Here is an 18853-nt window from a genome sequence, read left to right on the forward strand (position 1 = left end):
AATTGCCAAAATCTACTCAAGGCCGTCTACCGCATTGGAGAGATAAGGAAGGGACAGATTTTAATGGAAACACATAGATTCTCATTTCCGCAACCCTTTTTGTCTCAAGACTCACTCGGACAAGAGGAACGAGTAAAATGAAGGAAAGTATACACCCATCTGTTCCAGCTGTGTACCTATTCCGAAGTCTGTCTATGTAATATACCACCAGGTACTTGAACAGCCTTTGGATGTGCGTTGTCTTCACCAAGGCTGCACGTGCCAGAACTCGTACGTTGTCTATGAAATTTGGCTCAGAAAGATGATCTCTCGTCAAAACGAAAGGCGATATTCTTGAACCAGTTGAAAGGGGGACGTCGCGAGACATGGACCGGTTTTCGTTCGGATTTTTGAGACGCTTTTTGCCAACGTTTCATTTCTTCCAACAAAAGGAGTACGGTGCAATATGGTTTCTCACGTCAAGGCGTTTGGTCAGCTCTTTTTCTAATCATTATGTTCCGTCTAGGACTGTTCAATAATTTAAAAAGCCTCATCTCAATCTAGATTACCCGGACGTTAATGAAACGAAAAGCTAATCGGCTTGCTTTTTACACAAAACCAATTGGGGATTGTTCCCAAGATGGAAACCAACACCTTGTTGGGGTCAGAGTGGTCAGCTCCGATTTTTTTGAGGTGAACAAACATAGTTTGCCATAAGCATTTGATAAGCACGGAACTTCCATCTTGGCTCATTTTTGAGTCCTAAGAGCGAAGGAGCAAAGTAGCTTTAGCTTTGTTCTACAAGCGCTTCAATCGATTAGATAAAATCTTGAAAGGATACAAAGGCCCTCCTGAACCGTTGATAAGCTTGAAGAATAAGGAAACACGTATTAATGGTTTTTTTTCAACCAAACGGGCTCTTTAGGGCATAAATTGTGAATAGTACAAGAAATGAACCTCCAACAACATTTCAATCAATAATTTCTTATCATTTGATGATTGCAAAAGATGTTTTATAGAGAGGGTATGTTGATATGTATGAAAATGCAACAAAATGAATAGCTAGTATTCAAAAAAGGGAGACGGTCAGAACCCACTAACAAAAAAAGTGATTGCTGTTCTTGTCAACACACGGCAGGTTTCGCTTTTTGATATTACAATTGGACCAACATTGATTGCCGGACCCATTTTTGTCCCATAATGTTGACAAGCCTAAACGAGCCCACGATTCCAAAACTTGCATTTACATTATTTGCAAGCATCAAAAAACAGTAGACACATGCCAATTACCTTCAGAATGTAATAAATAACAATTGCAATGATGACAGATTATATCTCTTACATTTGCAACTGCTTTCTTAATACATCTCAACTACATTCCTTTTATTATTTTTATGCCAATATGATGATCATGTCTCTACTAGATGAGAAAGGTAGTAACAATATTTGGACATAAGTTATATGTCTATCAAAGTTAACTATAGATGTGGTGAAAAATAGACATGTAGTTGGAACTTATAATTCACGATTGAAATATCGCTTGGATCATTAGTAATTACGCGATTACTCTGATCTCAAACATAGATAAGTATAAATGCAATCATCTTTAGATACATGTGTGCCAATCACAATAGAGCAATTAACATTGAGCTCGATTTATATTTACCCACTTTATCCATAATTATCGTGGCCCAGCCGTTCAACAAGAACCATATGAAAATATCGCATCCATTTAGAGTATATGTATGGTACAATGTATCTGCTATTAGTTTTGACAAACCTATCATACTCGGATTGGATCAAGGAAGTCGATAAAGCTTAGGATTGTGTGGGAACATATTCTATATAGATTCATTGAGAGAAAAGAAAGTAATCGTCCTGATAATGGAAAACGCCAGGATTCGCATTCCAGTTTAGGAGCAGCCTGATGAAGCAAAGCGTTAAACCCGTGAAACCCATTAGGAGAAGGGTAGGACTTCTACGTATTTGCGGCCAAAGACAAAAGAAATACCTCCTTGGGTGTTTAAAGAACCTCATAATTCTTGAAGCCCCCGTCTTACAATATGGTCTGTGACACTGTTATAGGTTTTTTTTTTAGATCTTGGTCTTCCCTTTCTTCGTCCACACCCAAAGGCAAAACGGGATCTGGCCCAATGAAATGACTCCGAGTACGCTAAAACCTTATCCCAGAAACTTTTCCTCAAGTCTGATCCAAATGAAGTCTGGCAATTTTTTTCAACAATAAAGTACAACGAGCACAATAAAAAAGGGGCACCTTTCCCATTCTACGAACAAGGCAAGTAACTCGACGAGGATGGAAGTGAAAAAGAAACAAGCAAAAGCTGTATTTGCAAATGTCACTCAATCCTGACATTAAGCATGAATTACTAAACTTTTAAAAAATCCCGTTCCATCCATCAAACAATAAAAAAAAACGGTCGTTTTGCGCTTAATATCTCTTTCCAGACATGCTTCCCCTTGAGCATGATGTTTCAATGAGATTATTAATTCGCCGTTCCACATTGAAACTGGACCTTCGACCATAAATCAAGAACCCCATTAAGCCTTGTGCAATTCTGATCTCCTCTCCACATCGTTTGAGATGGTTGGTGTTTCAATCTGTGCCCTTAACCCCTGGGATGGTTGGTTCGTGGGAAGATGGATGGATAGACGAATGGATCAGCCTTACCCTCTCTTTCTATGAGCTCCTTCGAGATTGATTGGGCATATTTTAGTATAACCACCGTCAGAAGCACTCCACTGTAGACAGCTTGATCATGGAACCTATCTTGCCTCAACCCAACGATCACCACCCCTTCCAAAGAGCAGTTCAAGTGATTGAATCCTGGCTCGAAAAAAAAGGACCCAGTCACTGGAAAACGACGAGGTTTCCTTTTACCTCGGATTAAATGGGGTCGTTTGGTAAATGAACTTTCGCACTTCCAATTCCAATACTAGTGTACTTGAATCGTTTCCTTCACTTTCCCATTCCGGAATCGAATCGTCGTTTGCTTCGCCTGTTCACCCCTCACAATCCAAACACCTCTGCCGATTAACTGGAACTCCCAGAGAGTGAGTGTTCCATTGTGGAGCAGGAACTGAACTCTCTCTTCATCCAGGCCAACAACGACTTGGAAAGAGGCCGTGAGATCCGATTACGAGCGGCCTTCTTCAGTCCTCAGACTTCGTCTTCCCTTTTTCTCTAGTCAGAGGAACTCATCCGTTTCCACAGAGGAACAACGCACGCAGGGTAGGGAACAAGCGGGGAAACGGCCTTTTTCTGCTCCCCTATCCCGCCAATGGGTACGGAGACGTGCAAGTAGCGAGCTACCTACCTACTAACTACACGGTAGATGATGATGGTGACACCCGAGGAAAGCACAGAGTGGAAAAGAACACTAGAGCGAGGCTCATTCATGCCTCTGATCTGCCAGAGGTGAATCCAGACTTGTTTTTTTTATTGTGATCGACGAAAGGGTGACATTTTTGATTCACCTTCTGGGCCTGGACCGGTCGAATTTTCCAATGGTCGTTTGCTAGGATTGTCGGATGAGGACGTATTTCAGTGATTATTTTTTTATGGAGTAAACAAACAGAGTGTTACTTACTTCATTTAGATCAAGCAATGAAAATTAGTTTATCAAATGTGAGAAAGAAACCTCTTTGATTGCAGAAACACTTGTTGACGCCCTCACATTTCAGGTACTTAGATCAGAACTAAGGTTAATAGTAAAGAAAAATATGATGGCTAGCCGAGTCAATGAGCAGAATTTTATTGAATGAAAACTCGAATGGAGCACACAATCTTCTTTTTTCACATTTAGCATAGAAGGGACATTCGGTTGTAAGGGTGTTGTGTTTATTGCACCATTCAATGTGTTTTTGTAATCGCCGCTGAACCTCAGTTGAGGCGAATGTTTCTTTCATTTTAAGGCAATTTAAAGGAACGGCGATAATGTCAGATGCAAGTTCTAGTGTACAATAATAGGTGGCAAAGTCAGCTTTCGACACTGAAATATGTTTTGACATCAATCCGGACTAAACACTTGAATTAAGAATGGACAATTGAGTGTGATCATAATCCAGTGATCAAGCCAAAACTAGTACAGAATTTTACTTTATAACATGAACATATTCAAAGCAATGACCAAAATCAGCGCCTCTTCAAACTTTTGGAAAGTCTATGAAAGCTATCAGAGCGCATAAAAAAGTGCAATTGTAAGAACAAGTACTTGAAAACATCATCACCTTCCCACTCTTCAATCTGAGCAAGCAACCCAAGTAAAACGAAAATAATTTGGAACTCCAACATGCGGTAAGTTTTGAAAATGAATCTGTGTCTTCTGCTCCGGAAACCATATTTCACTTGACTGATCATGATCATTCTTGAGGCTCTTTTCTCGGCTGAAACAAATAAGTGTCGAGTTTGATGCGTGGATTTCCTTCATTATTTCCCCTCAGTTAAGTTTAGAAAGATGCATTTGGACCTGTCGAATGAGGACTCGTGAAAAAACCACACCTACACCCACACGCACTCACTTCAGGTAATTATACCCCTCTACAACCACATGCTGCACAATGCCTTCCTTGACTTACCAAAAGTCAATCTTGCAGGGACTGAAAATTGGGCAACATTTGCAGAAAATGGCATTTCTCTGCCCTCCCCCAGTTATGATCTTTTCCGACATTTTGCACCACTTGCAAGCTTGTTCAACGATAGGGAACTCTCTTCCAGTTTGTGCTGTGCAACCAGAGTCAATGCAACCACTTTCCGAATCTTTCTCCTCTTTGAGAAAAAATGATATCCTTAAAGCGCTCTACGCTCGAAACACGCGTTTGAAGAGTGTCTGCTCACTTTGCAGACTAAATAAACACCAGTCCTTTCAGTTTATTGATCAAGGGGTTCAGGGATGCAATAATGGATATTCTTGATACCTGAAATGTGCTCACACCGTCTGATGAGAAACCCTTGGTCAAGAGTACAAGAAAATGTCGACCCTTTGCGATGGAAAAGTGAGGCCTTTGCCGGCTTTTGTGCCCGATCAACCTCTTTTGTTATTCAATCAATGGTTTTCTTCCTTCCAAGATTGGTAATCGTTCATAAGTGAATGCACTGGACGCTTCTTGTTCAAGTTCGTTGAATACCGGATATAACTGCGAGTATATTGATCATAGCGGCCGGATCTTTTGTGGGGAAAAATGATGCAAGGACTCATAAGAGGGAGCTTCATCTGGGTCAAAATGTTATCACATTGCAAAACCTATGATTATTTCGTTAAAATTGTTATTGAGCGTCTACCAAGAACTGCTTTTTCTAATTCGAGATCCATTTTTTGATTTGTGCCATGGCCATTGCTTTTTTTTCATTAAAATATTCAACGCAAAATCTAATATTTGATCTCATAACCCGCTAGGTTATGTACATTACTAACATTTTCGAAGATTTTGCCAATTCCAAGATTCCAAATAACGGAAGATCTCGGAATTCAGGAGAGACGCTCTACTAGTAAGTTGAAATAATAGTTTATCAAAACTTTGAATCTTCGGACATTCTAAAACAACACATTCAAGGCTTTTCAAGTAAACGTCAGATTACTTTCGCTTAACTACAGCGATCGAAGTTTCTTACTTTGTCAATCTATTTTGAATAAGCCCTCAAAGTTGTCCCATCCGAAATAGGGCTAATTTTGATGAGAAACCAACCAAAAGGTTATACACACAGATCCGATTCTTGCATACGACTAGGGATGGGTCAGATATTGAGACAAACTACGTGCCGTTGCTTAAGAACTGAAACACTTCTAACAATTAGATTCCAGTAAAAGACAACTGGAATTTGATTGAATCACGGCCAATTATTTCGATCATATAGAGCTTTATTTTGGTTTGCAGCTTCTGTGTACTTCGCGGACCCATTATTGTTCCAAGAGACTTCTTTAGAAACGCATCCTCTGTGCATAAATGTAACACTTTGTTACACCATAAAAAAGGGTCAGAATGTCGTTGTGCGCCCTCCTCGCCAATGAAGAAACCCAGTCTCGATGTAGAGTGGAATAGCCTCACTTTGGCATGGTCGTTTATTACTTAGTCTTCATCGATTGGAATGAAATACAACATGGGGACAAGTGGATTACTAATTTGGAATTAGTATACTGACTGTACTCTATCTCAGTGGGATCGCACTTGTGCGAAGAGGTTCATTAATTCTATATTCTTTAGTCGATTGGGCAGTGGTAGCTGAGCCACCCTATCTTCCAATGTGATGACTTGGCATCCCGATGTACTACACAGACTGGACGAGGGCGATAAAGCAGAGGAAGAAGATGATGATGATGATGATGATGAAGAAATAGGATCCAATGAAGCTTGACTTTGTTCCACGGAGCGGAGCAGGACGCATTTGCACAAGAGTTGAAGTGGGGCCGGGGTCTAAAAATAAAATTGAAAAAGTACGGGCAAGGTGAACGTTGAACACTTTTAATCTAATATTCCTATAGTCGTCGTACATATCAGGCATGCGGAGGTTCGTGTGAATGAATAATGCAGAGTCGAACTTTTCCCATGTATGAATACAAGATGGTGAACCATGCATGAGATATGATAAGTTCTACTTGGACAAAGTCAGAACGTCGGATTTAAGAGTGTCTTATAGACGAGTTAGACAGGCCTTGAAAATGAATTGATAAGGCCCAATTGAGTTCTTTTTCTTTTTTTTGAAAATATGCAAGAACCAACGTGTGGTTAGGCAATTGTAAAAAAAAAGATTTGAACTTTTGTGGTACGTTTACTATTTCAATCGAAACTTCAGATTTCCGAATTTCAACATAAAAGGGTCTCCTGCAAGCTTTCATCGGCACACGATAGTAAAGTTATAAACGGTTTGTGGAACACTATGAAACTATCATAATAGATTATGATAACACAGAGGTATTGATTCTGCACCGCGGCAATTTATGGTGGTCAAATATAAGTTTTGCTTATGTGGCCAAATTGTCCTTGTTCGGCAAAAAGCCTATCCTTTTTCTTTTTGCTCTTGCCAGTCCTGCAAGATGAGGGAAAGCATTGAAATACGCAATCGAAAAAGTTTCATTTCATTGCGGACCAAGAGTGTCTATTAAAATGGAATGACTAGCGACAGAAATGTCATTATTCAGCATTCAGCGCACGGTACAGCAAGGGCCCTGGGTTTAAGGCTCCTACATTGAAGTGTTGTCGAATACTTTGGCGAAATTGACAGTGGGAAAGTCACACGGTTATTTCATCAACACTTGAACCCTGATGTCATAAATAAAATAAAAAATCGAATTTTCTGAAGCAATATATCTGATTATTGTGTTCAAATCATTTTTCTTTTGATCATAAAGACAGGCGTGACTTGGTCTATTACTAATTTCGTGGAACTATTCCAAAATCTCATCATGAACCTTAGTGACACGACAATAGCAGTCCACACCTTGACTACGAGTCCGAAGAGACCTTGTTCAATGAAAAATGAGTGGTATCCAAATATCTAATTATCACCGTCTTCGAGGGCTCTTTCATGTCATGGATTGCTGCTAGCATACTATACCATGTACAATAAAGGCTGCAGGCCTTTTTCGTGCTATATTTGCACGCCCTCCAAAATCTCATTTCATTCCCTAATATGATAAAAGCGATGCATCTAATGCGTCCCAACGTCTATGTAACCTTATCACGGTCCTCTGTAAATGTCACCTTCAAAGGCCACCAACAGGAATGAGAATGAGCAAGAGTGAACAAGTGGCAGGTCTTCTTAGAGCATGCTTTGTTTCGGACTCAAATTAGAAAATGTACCCCTAGAAGTAGGTCGAAATGCAGATGAGGTGCAACGTTTGATTAGTAGTCTTCTTTTTATATGTCCGTTCAGTGGACCACCAGACTCGCTCCATCTTAAAGCATGCATTTTTTTCTGGACCCCAAGATGCTTTCACTTTGGTATGAGTCATAAATTCTGAACAGATAAAAAAGGGACCTTGGACGGACCTATAAGAAGGAACTTTGCTGCAGGAATACGTCTTTCGTGTGTTTCTACGTACGTGTATATAAATTCATGTCTCTGCAGGACAAACAGGGGAAAATGTAAATATGCTCTCGGCCTTGACCATTGGCCAATCCTTGAAAGCAACAAGAAAGCATAAACTATTCCCACACTACAACTCTCTAGAGTAACGGTGTACCTCACTTAGCTTCTGAGAGAATAATGAATCGGGTCAAGCTGAGCTCTTATCTCGGAAAGTGCTTTGGGTGCTTGGAAATGTCTTGCCTGACTTAATTACATTTAATTCGATGTTACAATGTCATCAATGTGATTGCAATGAAATATACATCCGAATGCATCCACACAAGTAACGTCGCTAATTGCTAGACAATAATCATATGTATACGACGATACAAATCATGGCTGAAGTTATTAGTCAGTAGAAAAGGAACATGATTTAAACCACAATCATTTGCTTTAATTTACAATTTTAAATCGAGCCATAGAAAATAGATGAAAAAAAAAACCTTCTTAGGCACCGATTCAACCCAAAAAAATGATGATAGTTCGTAAATGTATTTGGATACACTTCTTCACCAAATCAGCATAACCAGAAGTACGAAGCCGGTTTGCTAAAGAAATTCTTTTCGTAAACACCATGAACTTCAATCATCAATGCGCCCAACCCTCAACAGGTATGTCGTAACAGATAAATTTAAGGTATTTCACGCTCAATTACCTCGTGATGAGCTGTAACGGTTTTATGTAATAATTTTCTTTCCTTGGACTAAAGTATGACTTTATGCTGCTTCTAAAAATTTAAAGAAATCTATAAACGAACATATCAAGTTATGTAAATCTGCATATAAAACCAAAATTGAATGAATTCTTGCAACCCATCGTCGATTATTAGATATTTCGAAAGGTCAGAGTCTGAGTCAACTTTCTACAATCCTTCTCCTCGCAGCTGAAAGGTTATTTTGCGGTTATTCAAACGCAATAAAAACTAACCGTCTAAAGAAAACAGATTGTTAAGGCCCTGCTGAACCATTAATCAGAACGCTTTTTCTTGCTCATACTGCCTTACCAACGATAAATCAACCTGACATTTCGAATCTCTTTCAAATTAAAACATGACTAACTGCATCTTAAAGAGAAGAGAAAAAGTAATGTACTTTCAGCTTTGTAGGTAGGTACAAAGATTGGAGCTTGGCATAAGCTAATTCATTTTCTTCTGCTTCAGAACCGTCCCTAGATCCCTCCAAACAAAATCAAAGCCTTCCAAATAACCAAGTAAATAACACAAATCTGACATCTTTAATTCATCATCGTTTGAGCATCTGAGCTCATCTTCCTTGTCAGAAATAGGTACATCCACCTATTCCAAAGATTGATGTTTTTCTTGGTTCGGAATACATTTGAACTTGTTTTAGTTAGTTAGCCTTGCCCCCAAAAATCCGAAGGTTTCTTAGAATGGAAACCGAAAGGCTGTATGTATCTCCAAGGAACATTGGATACCCATGCATCAAAAACTGTCGTTTGTCTGGCTCGAGTCCTCTTTACAACATACAACTCTAAAACACGATCACTTTCCGCAATGCTGGGAAAAACTTCTTGGGAAAGGTCGTGGTCAAATGAGGGTCGCACAGGGATGAGCATAGATTTTAGTTTGGCCCCTATCTACCTATACTAGCATAGTACATCATCAATGTGAATGCACACGTGGAAAAGTTTCTTGCCCCTTTCACAACCAAATTGGTTCGACCATCCAATATCCGTCTGGAATCGGTAATAAGTTTCGCCTCTCGTTCTCTAGTGGCATCATTGCTCTGGTTATAAAGTAATATCAAAGTTTGACCATCAGGTCCGATCAGAAATATTCCCTGGGATTAGGGTATCCAGGTCCTGGCTCAAAAGAAACGTATCAAGAGAGCATCCATCCACCAATGGATGGGGACTGACAAACTTGGAATTAGCATCGGGCCTGGGACCAAAGATAGTGCGGATGCACACTGGTGCACTCCGAGTAAGCTGATATGGTTCCCTGTGTTTGGGCTTTGGGTCCAAACGGCGCAACACGCGAATGAATGAGCAAGAAACTAGATAAGAGGCTCGTGTTTCATCGTTAAATGGCCAAGGACGGTATACTCATTAATGCCACCTACCTTGGATGCAAGACGGAGGCTGAAGGACTCGCCAGGACCGAGGAGGGGTATTTCATTAAAATGGTAGGTTGACTGTCCTCCGACAAGAATGTCTGGACCTTCACCATCTGGAGGCTGGAGGACTTTGGCCACAAAGGTAAATTCGTGCTTCACTGACAGTTCATAACTGTCGGGGAACAGGGCGAGGATCTCCATAGAAGGCAAAGTGGACAGGATCCCGGCGGATTCTCCTGTAAACATGGGAAGAAAAGGACAGATTTAATTTTGATGAAACCGTCCCTCCAATGAAACTTAATTGAATGCAGTTCATGAGCAAAAGCATTGGACAAATGATGTTTTGCCATTCTGAATTTGTTTTATGACAGCGTGGCTTGAGCAGACAATGCAAAATGGAAATGAGGTAGGCTGTCTGAGGCAACACTTTTGAGATTCGTTACTTTCTTGTACCAAAGGTAGAAGACTGAGCAATATTACAAATGCCGAACACAGAAAAGATCTGTGGTGAACTATATGGCTATAAACTTCAGCCACACAGGTTACGAGTATCTTCATAAATGATTGAGGACTCTATATAATTAGACTCCTTTTCAATGTTGCCGGTGATCCGCATCTGTTAATAATGTTTAAAAAAATAACATCAAAGCGAGGAAATTGTAAAACGTTTCATCATTAAATGTCTTTTTTAAGGAACTTGTTTCAAAATTTGCCCTTTTTGCACCTTTGAATTTACGATATTCTCTTACAATCTTTACCGTGTCTCTAATCTCTAATTGTGTTATGCTTGTTAACTTGGCCTTTCGTTTGGTCTTTTCCTCTCTTCTTCTGCTCTGGTATCGGTTTAAAAGGGTGCAAATCTTGTCTGTTTTAAGGCTCATGGCGTTTCCATGCGAGAAAAGAGGCTAAACACACGTATTCCAGAGGCAAAAGTCCATTTCGCACTATTTCTTGCTCCTATGAAGGCAACCGCCAACTACTGGTTGTAATGTAAGGATGTAAGCAAAGCTCTCTATTGGCATGCTCGTGTTGCACATATCCATTTCGGGCCAGCCTGTTCTATTCGCAAATGCATTGAGATCGGCAACCAGATGGAACAATTGGTTGGGAGCTGGCTTCATGAACCCTACCAAAGAGGAGACAACAACATCGCCTTATGTTGGACGAATTACTATTCAAGGTAACAAAAAGAGACGTGACAATCGGCTTTGACATCAAAGGTGAGATCTCATTGACAATGCCATATCCTATTTCTTCATACTTTATTGTCAAGGCTTTTCCTGGAATTGAACAGGGCGGCATCCAACGACCTCTTTCTTGTATAAAAACGCGCTTCTAAGACAATATTGGCATACATTCGGGATGTTGTACTCCCTTCATCGGATTGAAAATAGTTTGAGACTGAAGTCGAATGCAGACCATTGAACTTGATATCATTAGATTATCTCTAAGTCATAGTTTTATTGTGTCAGTCGAATTTAGATCCATCGAATTGTTAAAATGGGTCAATTAATGAAAATGATAAATCAATAACATATCAGCTCATTATCTATACATAGGTGGCCACATTTTGAATTCGCTGGATTTTTCAGAGAAAGTAAAATATTTACACAAATAAACAAGGATCTTTTTAGGCATGCAAAATCCAATGGAATTTACGATTTGAATGTCGGATCTTAAATCTAAATGATGAATTGAAGATAAACTTTGTTAATTCCACTGAAACATGCAAATTTTTGTTTGTACATTTGAGCATTGGAAGCACTTTCTTCGTTCGAACGAGGCAAGAGCTGGTTTTAATTGTTATCAAACATTCGTAACTATTGTAGAAAAATGGTGCGTTTATAAATGTAATTGCTTATAATAAGATAACAAAAATGCTATTAAATTGTCCCTTGTCCACAACTATGATAATTCTGGAGACTACAACAGTATTGAGGTACATTTGTTTCAATCCCTACCACTTTCATTCACCCTTCTTTTATCCTCAATAACTTGCTTTGAAAAATGCATTGATTGGTTAGCCGCCTCTTTAGAGTTGCTTGAAAAGACTAAAACAACAATTTACTTGGAATATGAGACATCAACGAATGCAGGGTTTAAGTCAGAGCAGGATTAAAGTTAGACTTGGACAAGAATTTGACCAAAACTCTTGACCAACCCTACATGCAAGGGATAGTCAGATCAGCCAACTGCAATTCGTTGGCGGTTCAGATATCATATGAATTTAAAGCGAAGTCACATATATCAATTGGTTTTATACCCAGTTACAGTGAGGAAGCCCCTAAAGAAGGTGTGAACAAAAAAAATCCGACAGATCTTCGTTGAAAGTCACAAAAAGGCGTTGGTTGAAAATTGTGAAACAAAATATCTTTGCTGTAACAATCCATGTTTTTTATCACTTCATTCATGCCTCCATATGTGCTTGCAGACCCATAGGTTGGTTATTTTGGTGAAATGAAAAAAGTGCCACCCTGTAGTCAGTGGAACTCACCAAGAAACTTCCAGGAATTCGAAGAACGCGGTTCCACTCGCATTTTCGAGAATGATGAGAAATTCTTGTACGAAGGGACCGTTGGGCTTTGAGCCCCGTCCTCACCCTCCTCATCATCATGGCGAGGCCTCTCGGGCCTCTTCGGACTGAAAGTGCCAATCACCTCGATCCACAGATCCGTACCGTTCTCGAACACAATGGAGCGGTGGTCATCCGACTGGGTCCAGATCGCTTCCAGAGCTCGTCGCTCCTCATCCATGACTTATGTTGTTCAGGGTGTTCCGGAAACAAATGGAACCGAGTAGTCGCCGTATTGATAGAACGTGGGACGTGGGACGTGGGACTGGGTGCGTGTTAGATTTGCTCCCAGCTCGTGGGAAAGGGGATTGGAAATTCAAAGTGTACTCGGGAGAGTCTGAAGTGGCATTTGGACGAGACGACGGGTCATGGTCACTTGAGAATGGGAAGTGGGTCTAAGGAACCTTCCTTCTCGATGATTAATGGACTGGAACGGGAAAGAGGAAATTCAAGAAGAGTGACACAAACTCAACAATAGGGAACATGAAGCCAGTAGAGTAGGCCCGAGGAGGCCCGAGGACACAGCCACCATGCCAGTGGATCTTCATTTACACGACAAGGGACGTGCTTCACTCACTTAAAATGATCGTTCCTGAGCTCATTTCCACGTCAGATGCACCACCAAAACCACTTTGTTATTGCTCAAGAAACGAGACAAGAAATGACTTTTCAACGCAGAACGCGCAACTTGGAATAACTTAGATGTCAGCCGAAAACCAGTTTTAGGACCAACGCGCCTCAAAAATAAAGCGCTAACATATAACGTCAAATTGGCAAACGAGATGGCTTTCCATGTCCATTCCTATGATGCCGAAAGTCGCACCGTGAATGCCCGTTTTTTGAATACAGTGGTCAATTTTTACATTCATTTATGGTTATACATTCCTCTGGTTGATTTAGAGCTCTGAAGAATACCATCAAACGGACCAACATAGGTGAGATGTGTCAGTTGGCGGTATACAGAAGACCGATACATGTACTAAGCCAGCATAACATGCCCAAGGTCATCATGCACATATGAGAGATCCTGATGCTGTATTTGTGCTCTATCATGGCCAGGTGAATCTGTGACCACCCGAACAACTGCTTTGAGGGTTTGAGGGTAAAGGCAATTATGTTTTGGGGATTTCACTCCGACTTTGAATGGGTCGAGGAAAATTCATGATGCTTGAAAGGATTGGAATTGATCTGCTTCCCCAGAAGTATAATGTTTCAAACGCTATTTTGCGTCTCGCATGTCTTTATCCGATAAGCAAAGTGAAATTTGTAAACAAGATGATCAATAGGGAGAGAGAAAACAAATCAAAACATCTCTCAATACTTGCCAATAGTTGTGTACCCTCAACACTTTTTTTTCAAAGTTTAGTAACTTTACTCAACAGCCATGATCTTTCCAACCCATTCATCCCTTCAACGATAAACTTAATTGTGCCCTCAACCATAGTTGCCAGGCTTTTGGTGGGGAATGTTCCCAAAGAAGTTGCCAGATTTGAGAAAAATTGATCATAGGCTATAGATCCTAATGTTAACACTATAGAGACTTCATCAAGCATTCGCTGATTCAATTTTTTCATCCATATTTAACTTCAAATTAAGCGTCCTTGTCTGCAAAAAGTTAGAAAATAAACCAAAATTTACCGGTATGTCTCTCCACGATGTCAACCCACTTAAATCACTCTTGAACAACCATATTTGAGATAATGAAAAGAGCATCACATCGTTTCCTTTCTTTGAAATTGTTTTTGAAATTTCGATTTCGCAATTTTTGTAAGTTTTGCCATTGAAGTGATTCTACCAAGAAGAGAACAATTTGATACATCTAAACGTAATCTTAAGCATTTGCCCAAACCTAAGTCCTCGTCAAGTAAATAAATGATTGTTAATCATTCAACTGGCTTTTTCATTGAACACTTAGCTCCTCAAGATCTTCAAGATCTTCAAGATCTTCAACATCAATCAAAGATTAAAAGGTCTGCAATCGTCATGCATTGAGGCTTTGCAATGGAAATAAAATAGCTGCCATTTTGTCCAACAGTTGCGCAAAATGTTGCCATCTGTGCAACCCTGCCATCAACTATTTGACTTGTGTTCTTGGGTCTAACAGGGTTCTTGGTCTAACACAAAAAATATAAATATTTCTGTAAACATCTTGATTTTTAAAAGAAAGGTTTAGTGATTATTGTTTATTTCGTTCCGTGGCACGAAAGTGCACAGGCTCGAGATTTTTCTCGCGTTTGAGTTTGTCATTGAACCTTGAGAAGAAACAGCTGCATGACCATGTTCTGCAAAATGACCACTAGATGGCGGTACCCCGAAGGTCAACGGCTAAATTCGAATAGGCATTGTTAAGTAGCTTATGGGCCCACATAATCTTCAGTTTTATTAAAATTTGATTGCAAAATTAGTTTCTGTTTGTGCTATGGGACTCTTACTACATTTTCCACTCATTTTGAGATAACTGCATTGATTGTGGCCAAAAGTAATGAACATTTAAATTGCTTAAATGGTTGAGTGATTCGAAATTTTGTTTGACGATCCGTCGAGAGTGGACATGTGAGGTTATTATATCTCGGGGCCTGCACCTAAATTATAAAAAAACTATTATTATTTAAAACTGTACACAGACAGATGTCTTGAATGGATTGATTCAAGGAACAAAAATGTGATTACACAATCCCTTGAAAGTAAATTTGAGCAGATATTGAGTTTGAATTTTTTGATTGATGATACTCAGGTATTGAGGGTAGATCTGGAATGGTTTGGAGGAAGCTATTTAGGTCCTCCTTGAATGTGGGAGGTGAATTATTTCATTTTTTCGATTAATGTATTGTATTAGCTTGGCCGGAAATGAAAGGCAAAATAATTCTCTATGTTGCCATGAAAAACTCAAAACGCCCAGGATTGCGATTTCCTTTTCCATACCAGCCTAAATGAATCCTCCTTCAAGTTCTTTTGGCGCAAACAGACATATTGTTAAGGAAACCAAAATCAAGAAATAGGTTAGGGGTGTAGAAATCTAGCAACAGAGACTTCAGAACCCAAAAGGGCTTAACTGCTTACTTGCCAGTTTGTGCTTTATTTGTTTATAAATTTTTATAAGTTGTTCGAATTTATTAGATATGTTACATTCAAGTCTTTCTACGAGCTTCACATCAGCAAACCTATGTTTTCAGGTCTAGTTTGCTCAAGAGCATGAAGAAGAGAGCAAAAAGTATGTCCATTTGGATTTATTTGCTAATAAACATGCAATTTTGACTTCTTTCTTGCCATCTTTGGGGCTTCCATAATTTGTTCTGTCTGAATCTCTAACCATTTTGATCCCTCAGCCATAGGTTCTAGGGGCAGGACCCGGGATATTATAACCTCAGAACACCGTCGTTGACGGATTGTCAAGAATTTTTTTGAATCACTCAACCCTGTAAGCAAACTAAAAGTTCATTACTTTTTTGCTAGAACTAATGCTGTCGTCTCATGAGTGGAAAATGTAGTACGAGTCCCACAGCACCATAGATAACTTCATATATAGATCGATCAAGGGCGCTGCGATCGCATGTTTTCGTCTCAGCTGTCGCTGGTGGAAAAAATGTTTCATTCGTAGTGAAGCTAGTTAGGACAACTATGGTGCAAATTTGAATCGTTGACGGCTCGTCCAAATTCAGAGTAGAAACCCCTAATAAGACTCCTTGTCAAGCAATTGCTCTCGTCCAGCACGCTTCATAAAACGGGTTTGAGTAAGTTGTCCGACCACATTTTTAAGAACGAAATTTTGAAGAGGTTAAAATGGGGCTCAAGTTAAAGTTTTCATCCATGTGGTGGAAACACTTAATTGAAACGCAAGGAACAAGCCTGGGTTCAGGCTGACCTCCAGAGGTGTCGGAATTACCTTGTTTACGTATAGGCGCAATCATGTCGCCCACATTCAAGCACATTGTTGGGAGATTAAAACGAAATTCCAAATGCCTCATCATTGCGTTGCAATTTCGGATACATTTTGTTACACTTTCGAGATTTTCGAGATGCGATGCTAAACAAGGGCAATCAATAGAGTACATGATTTGCTCTACTAATGTCCAAATCTTTTTTTGACATGTTACGTGTATTATGCCCTAAAAAGCATGTTTTTTTATTATTCTACCACTCTTTCTACCTGTATATTTGTAAGATTCAAAAGGAATTAAGATTAAAGAGGAATAACAAACGTTTCATGATAATAATTCAACTTGCCTGAAGCGAGATTTACCGAAATATTTTGTGCCATTTCCACCAGCGTCAGCTGACCTGAAAACATGCTCATGCGGTACAGCTCCTGTTGAACTTAAGCATTCTAGTTATGGTTTTCTATGCATAGCACAAACAGAAACTAGTTTTGCAATCACACTTGAATAAAACCGAAGATTCCGTGGTCCCATAAGTTACTTAATGATTCCTGTCTGAATTTAGATGTTGACCTTCAGGGTACCGCCATCTATTGGCGATTTTTCAGGATTTAATCCTGCAGCTGCTCCTTCTCAAGGTTCAATGTCCTATTTTGCATGATTTTGCTCTTCACAAAATTGCCAAGAAAAAAAAGATGGATTGAAACATCCATAAAATCAAACCTGGCCTCGGGCTATCCTTACAATTTGCTAAACAATGTACATATGAACATCATATTTGGTTAGAATGTATAAAAAGACTAATTTCGGATTCTGGTAGGATTGGCAAATAAGTGTCAGATCAGATACGTATTAAGATGACAGATAGGCTTGCCTTTGTGTTCAACATTTGGCAAAAGGTAGTCAAAATTATACATATTTCAACTGCAAATTATAAGATGGAAAATTTCAAAGATCCTAAAAATTCACCAACATTCTGGCCGTTATTCCCTAAAGGAAAAGGAGGTTACCAAAAAAGTTGCAAAAATCAGGTTATTTCTGCTTTTTCCGTCGATAGCCTTTTTACCTTGCTTCTAAAAACAACAAGGTCAATTAAATAAAGTCACATTATCTTGTTAATAAAATTGACAATGGAAAAAAACAACAATTCATTTTCATATTTATCAATTCAAATGATTATTTACTAATTATCTTAACAATACAGACACCTTTTTAAAAGATTTTTGATGTCCCAAAAAGAGAAATGTCCACAATTTGATGAGGTCCTTTCAAATTGGTAACTTATTTTGTTGGCACGCTTCACTTGAAATGCTTTCAAATGGAAAAAACATCATCCCCAGACAGTCTCTTGAAATCAAAATGCCTCTTAAAACCCTTAGATAGCACAGTTCAACATCAATGGTGTCAAAAACTTCTCAAATTCGGCCTTGAGAAGAACAATGGGAAGAAGGGATGTTTGAGGGTAGATTGTCCTTTTTTTGCACCCGTACATGTGCCGTCAGTCCATGAGATTCAAGACGTGCTTTTATGTGCGGTGTACTTCCGTCCACGTAGAAGGGACGCAAAGAAAGGCGAGAAATAGGATAGCTCAGTTTCGTAGTTCTAGAGCTGATCCTATTCCTAAAGCTAATCCCGCCCCATCCCCCTTCCTTAACCCATTTAACTTCCTCCCTCCCTCTCTCCCAATTCCCTCCTCTTCCTTCAAATACTCAATCCACCCCTATTCCTATAAACACTCTCCTCCCTAATATTCCTTGCCCCACCCCTATTCCCAAAATACGTTCCTATTCAAATGTAGCTGCCCAACCCATTCCTCAAACCCAACCATCCCCATTACCTCATGCTTTGCCTCCAGTAGAGCATAGCTTTGTTGATAAGCGGGATTTTTTACGGTTGGAGAGGATGGTCCAAGATCTTGTGAACTTGGGCCGTCAAAAGAGAAGCCCGTAAAGGGGCTATATTTGAACGTGCATTGTCTGATTTCTAAAAAAAAAAGACAGCGCAAAAGTTAAGATCTTCGAAAAACTAGCCGTTGAGAGAGAGAAATTTCATTCATCTCTTAAACAGAAACCTGGCTTCGGCCAGGGTTCTTAGATGAAGAACTAACCATAGTTGGTTTCAACTTAGTTCGTTGTGATAGGATACGCCCTGATAATCCTATATTCCCACATGGGGGTGTATGCCTATATGTCTATATGCCTATAGGAATGATTTGCACATTAGTCATGTACAAATGTCGAATGGAGAAGTAAGAGGTCTTAGTTTGTCA

The 18853-nt window shown here is 39.5% G+C and overlaps 1 protein-coding gene across 1 annotated transcript; it reads right to left on the reverse strand.

The window, feature by feature from the left end:
• Window positions 1–6023: 6023 nt before the first annotated feature.
• Window positions 6024–13446, reverse strand: LOC131880961 (uncharacterized). The gene is made up of 4 exons (XM_059227694.1): window positions 13287–13446; window positions 12632–13136; window positions 10144–10373; window positions 6024–6408 (listed from the first exon to the last, which is right to left on the reverse strand). The coding sequence occupies exons 2-4, from the start codon at window positions 12888–12890 to the stop codon at window positions 6148–6150; spliced, it is 750 nt and encodes a 249-aa protein (XP_059083677.1). The 5' UTR covers window positions 12891–13136; window positions 13287–13446; the 3' UTR covers window positions 6024–6147.
• Window positions 13447–18853: the final 5407 nt, after the last annotated feature.

This window comes from Tigriopus californicus, chromosome 5 (assembly GCF_007210705.1).
Source record: "Tigriopus californicus strain San Diego chromosome 5, Tcal_SD_v2.1, whole genome shotgun sequence".
Classification (NCBI taxonomy): domain Eukaryota; kingdom Metazoa; phylum Arthropoda; class Copepoda; order Harpacticoida; family Harpacticidae; genus Tigriopus; species Tigriopus californicus.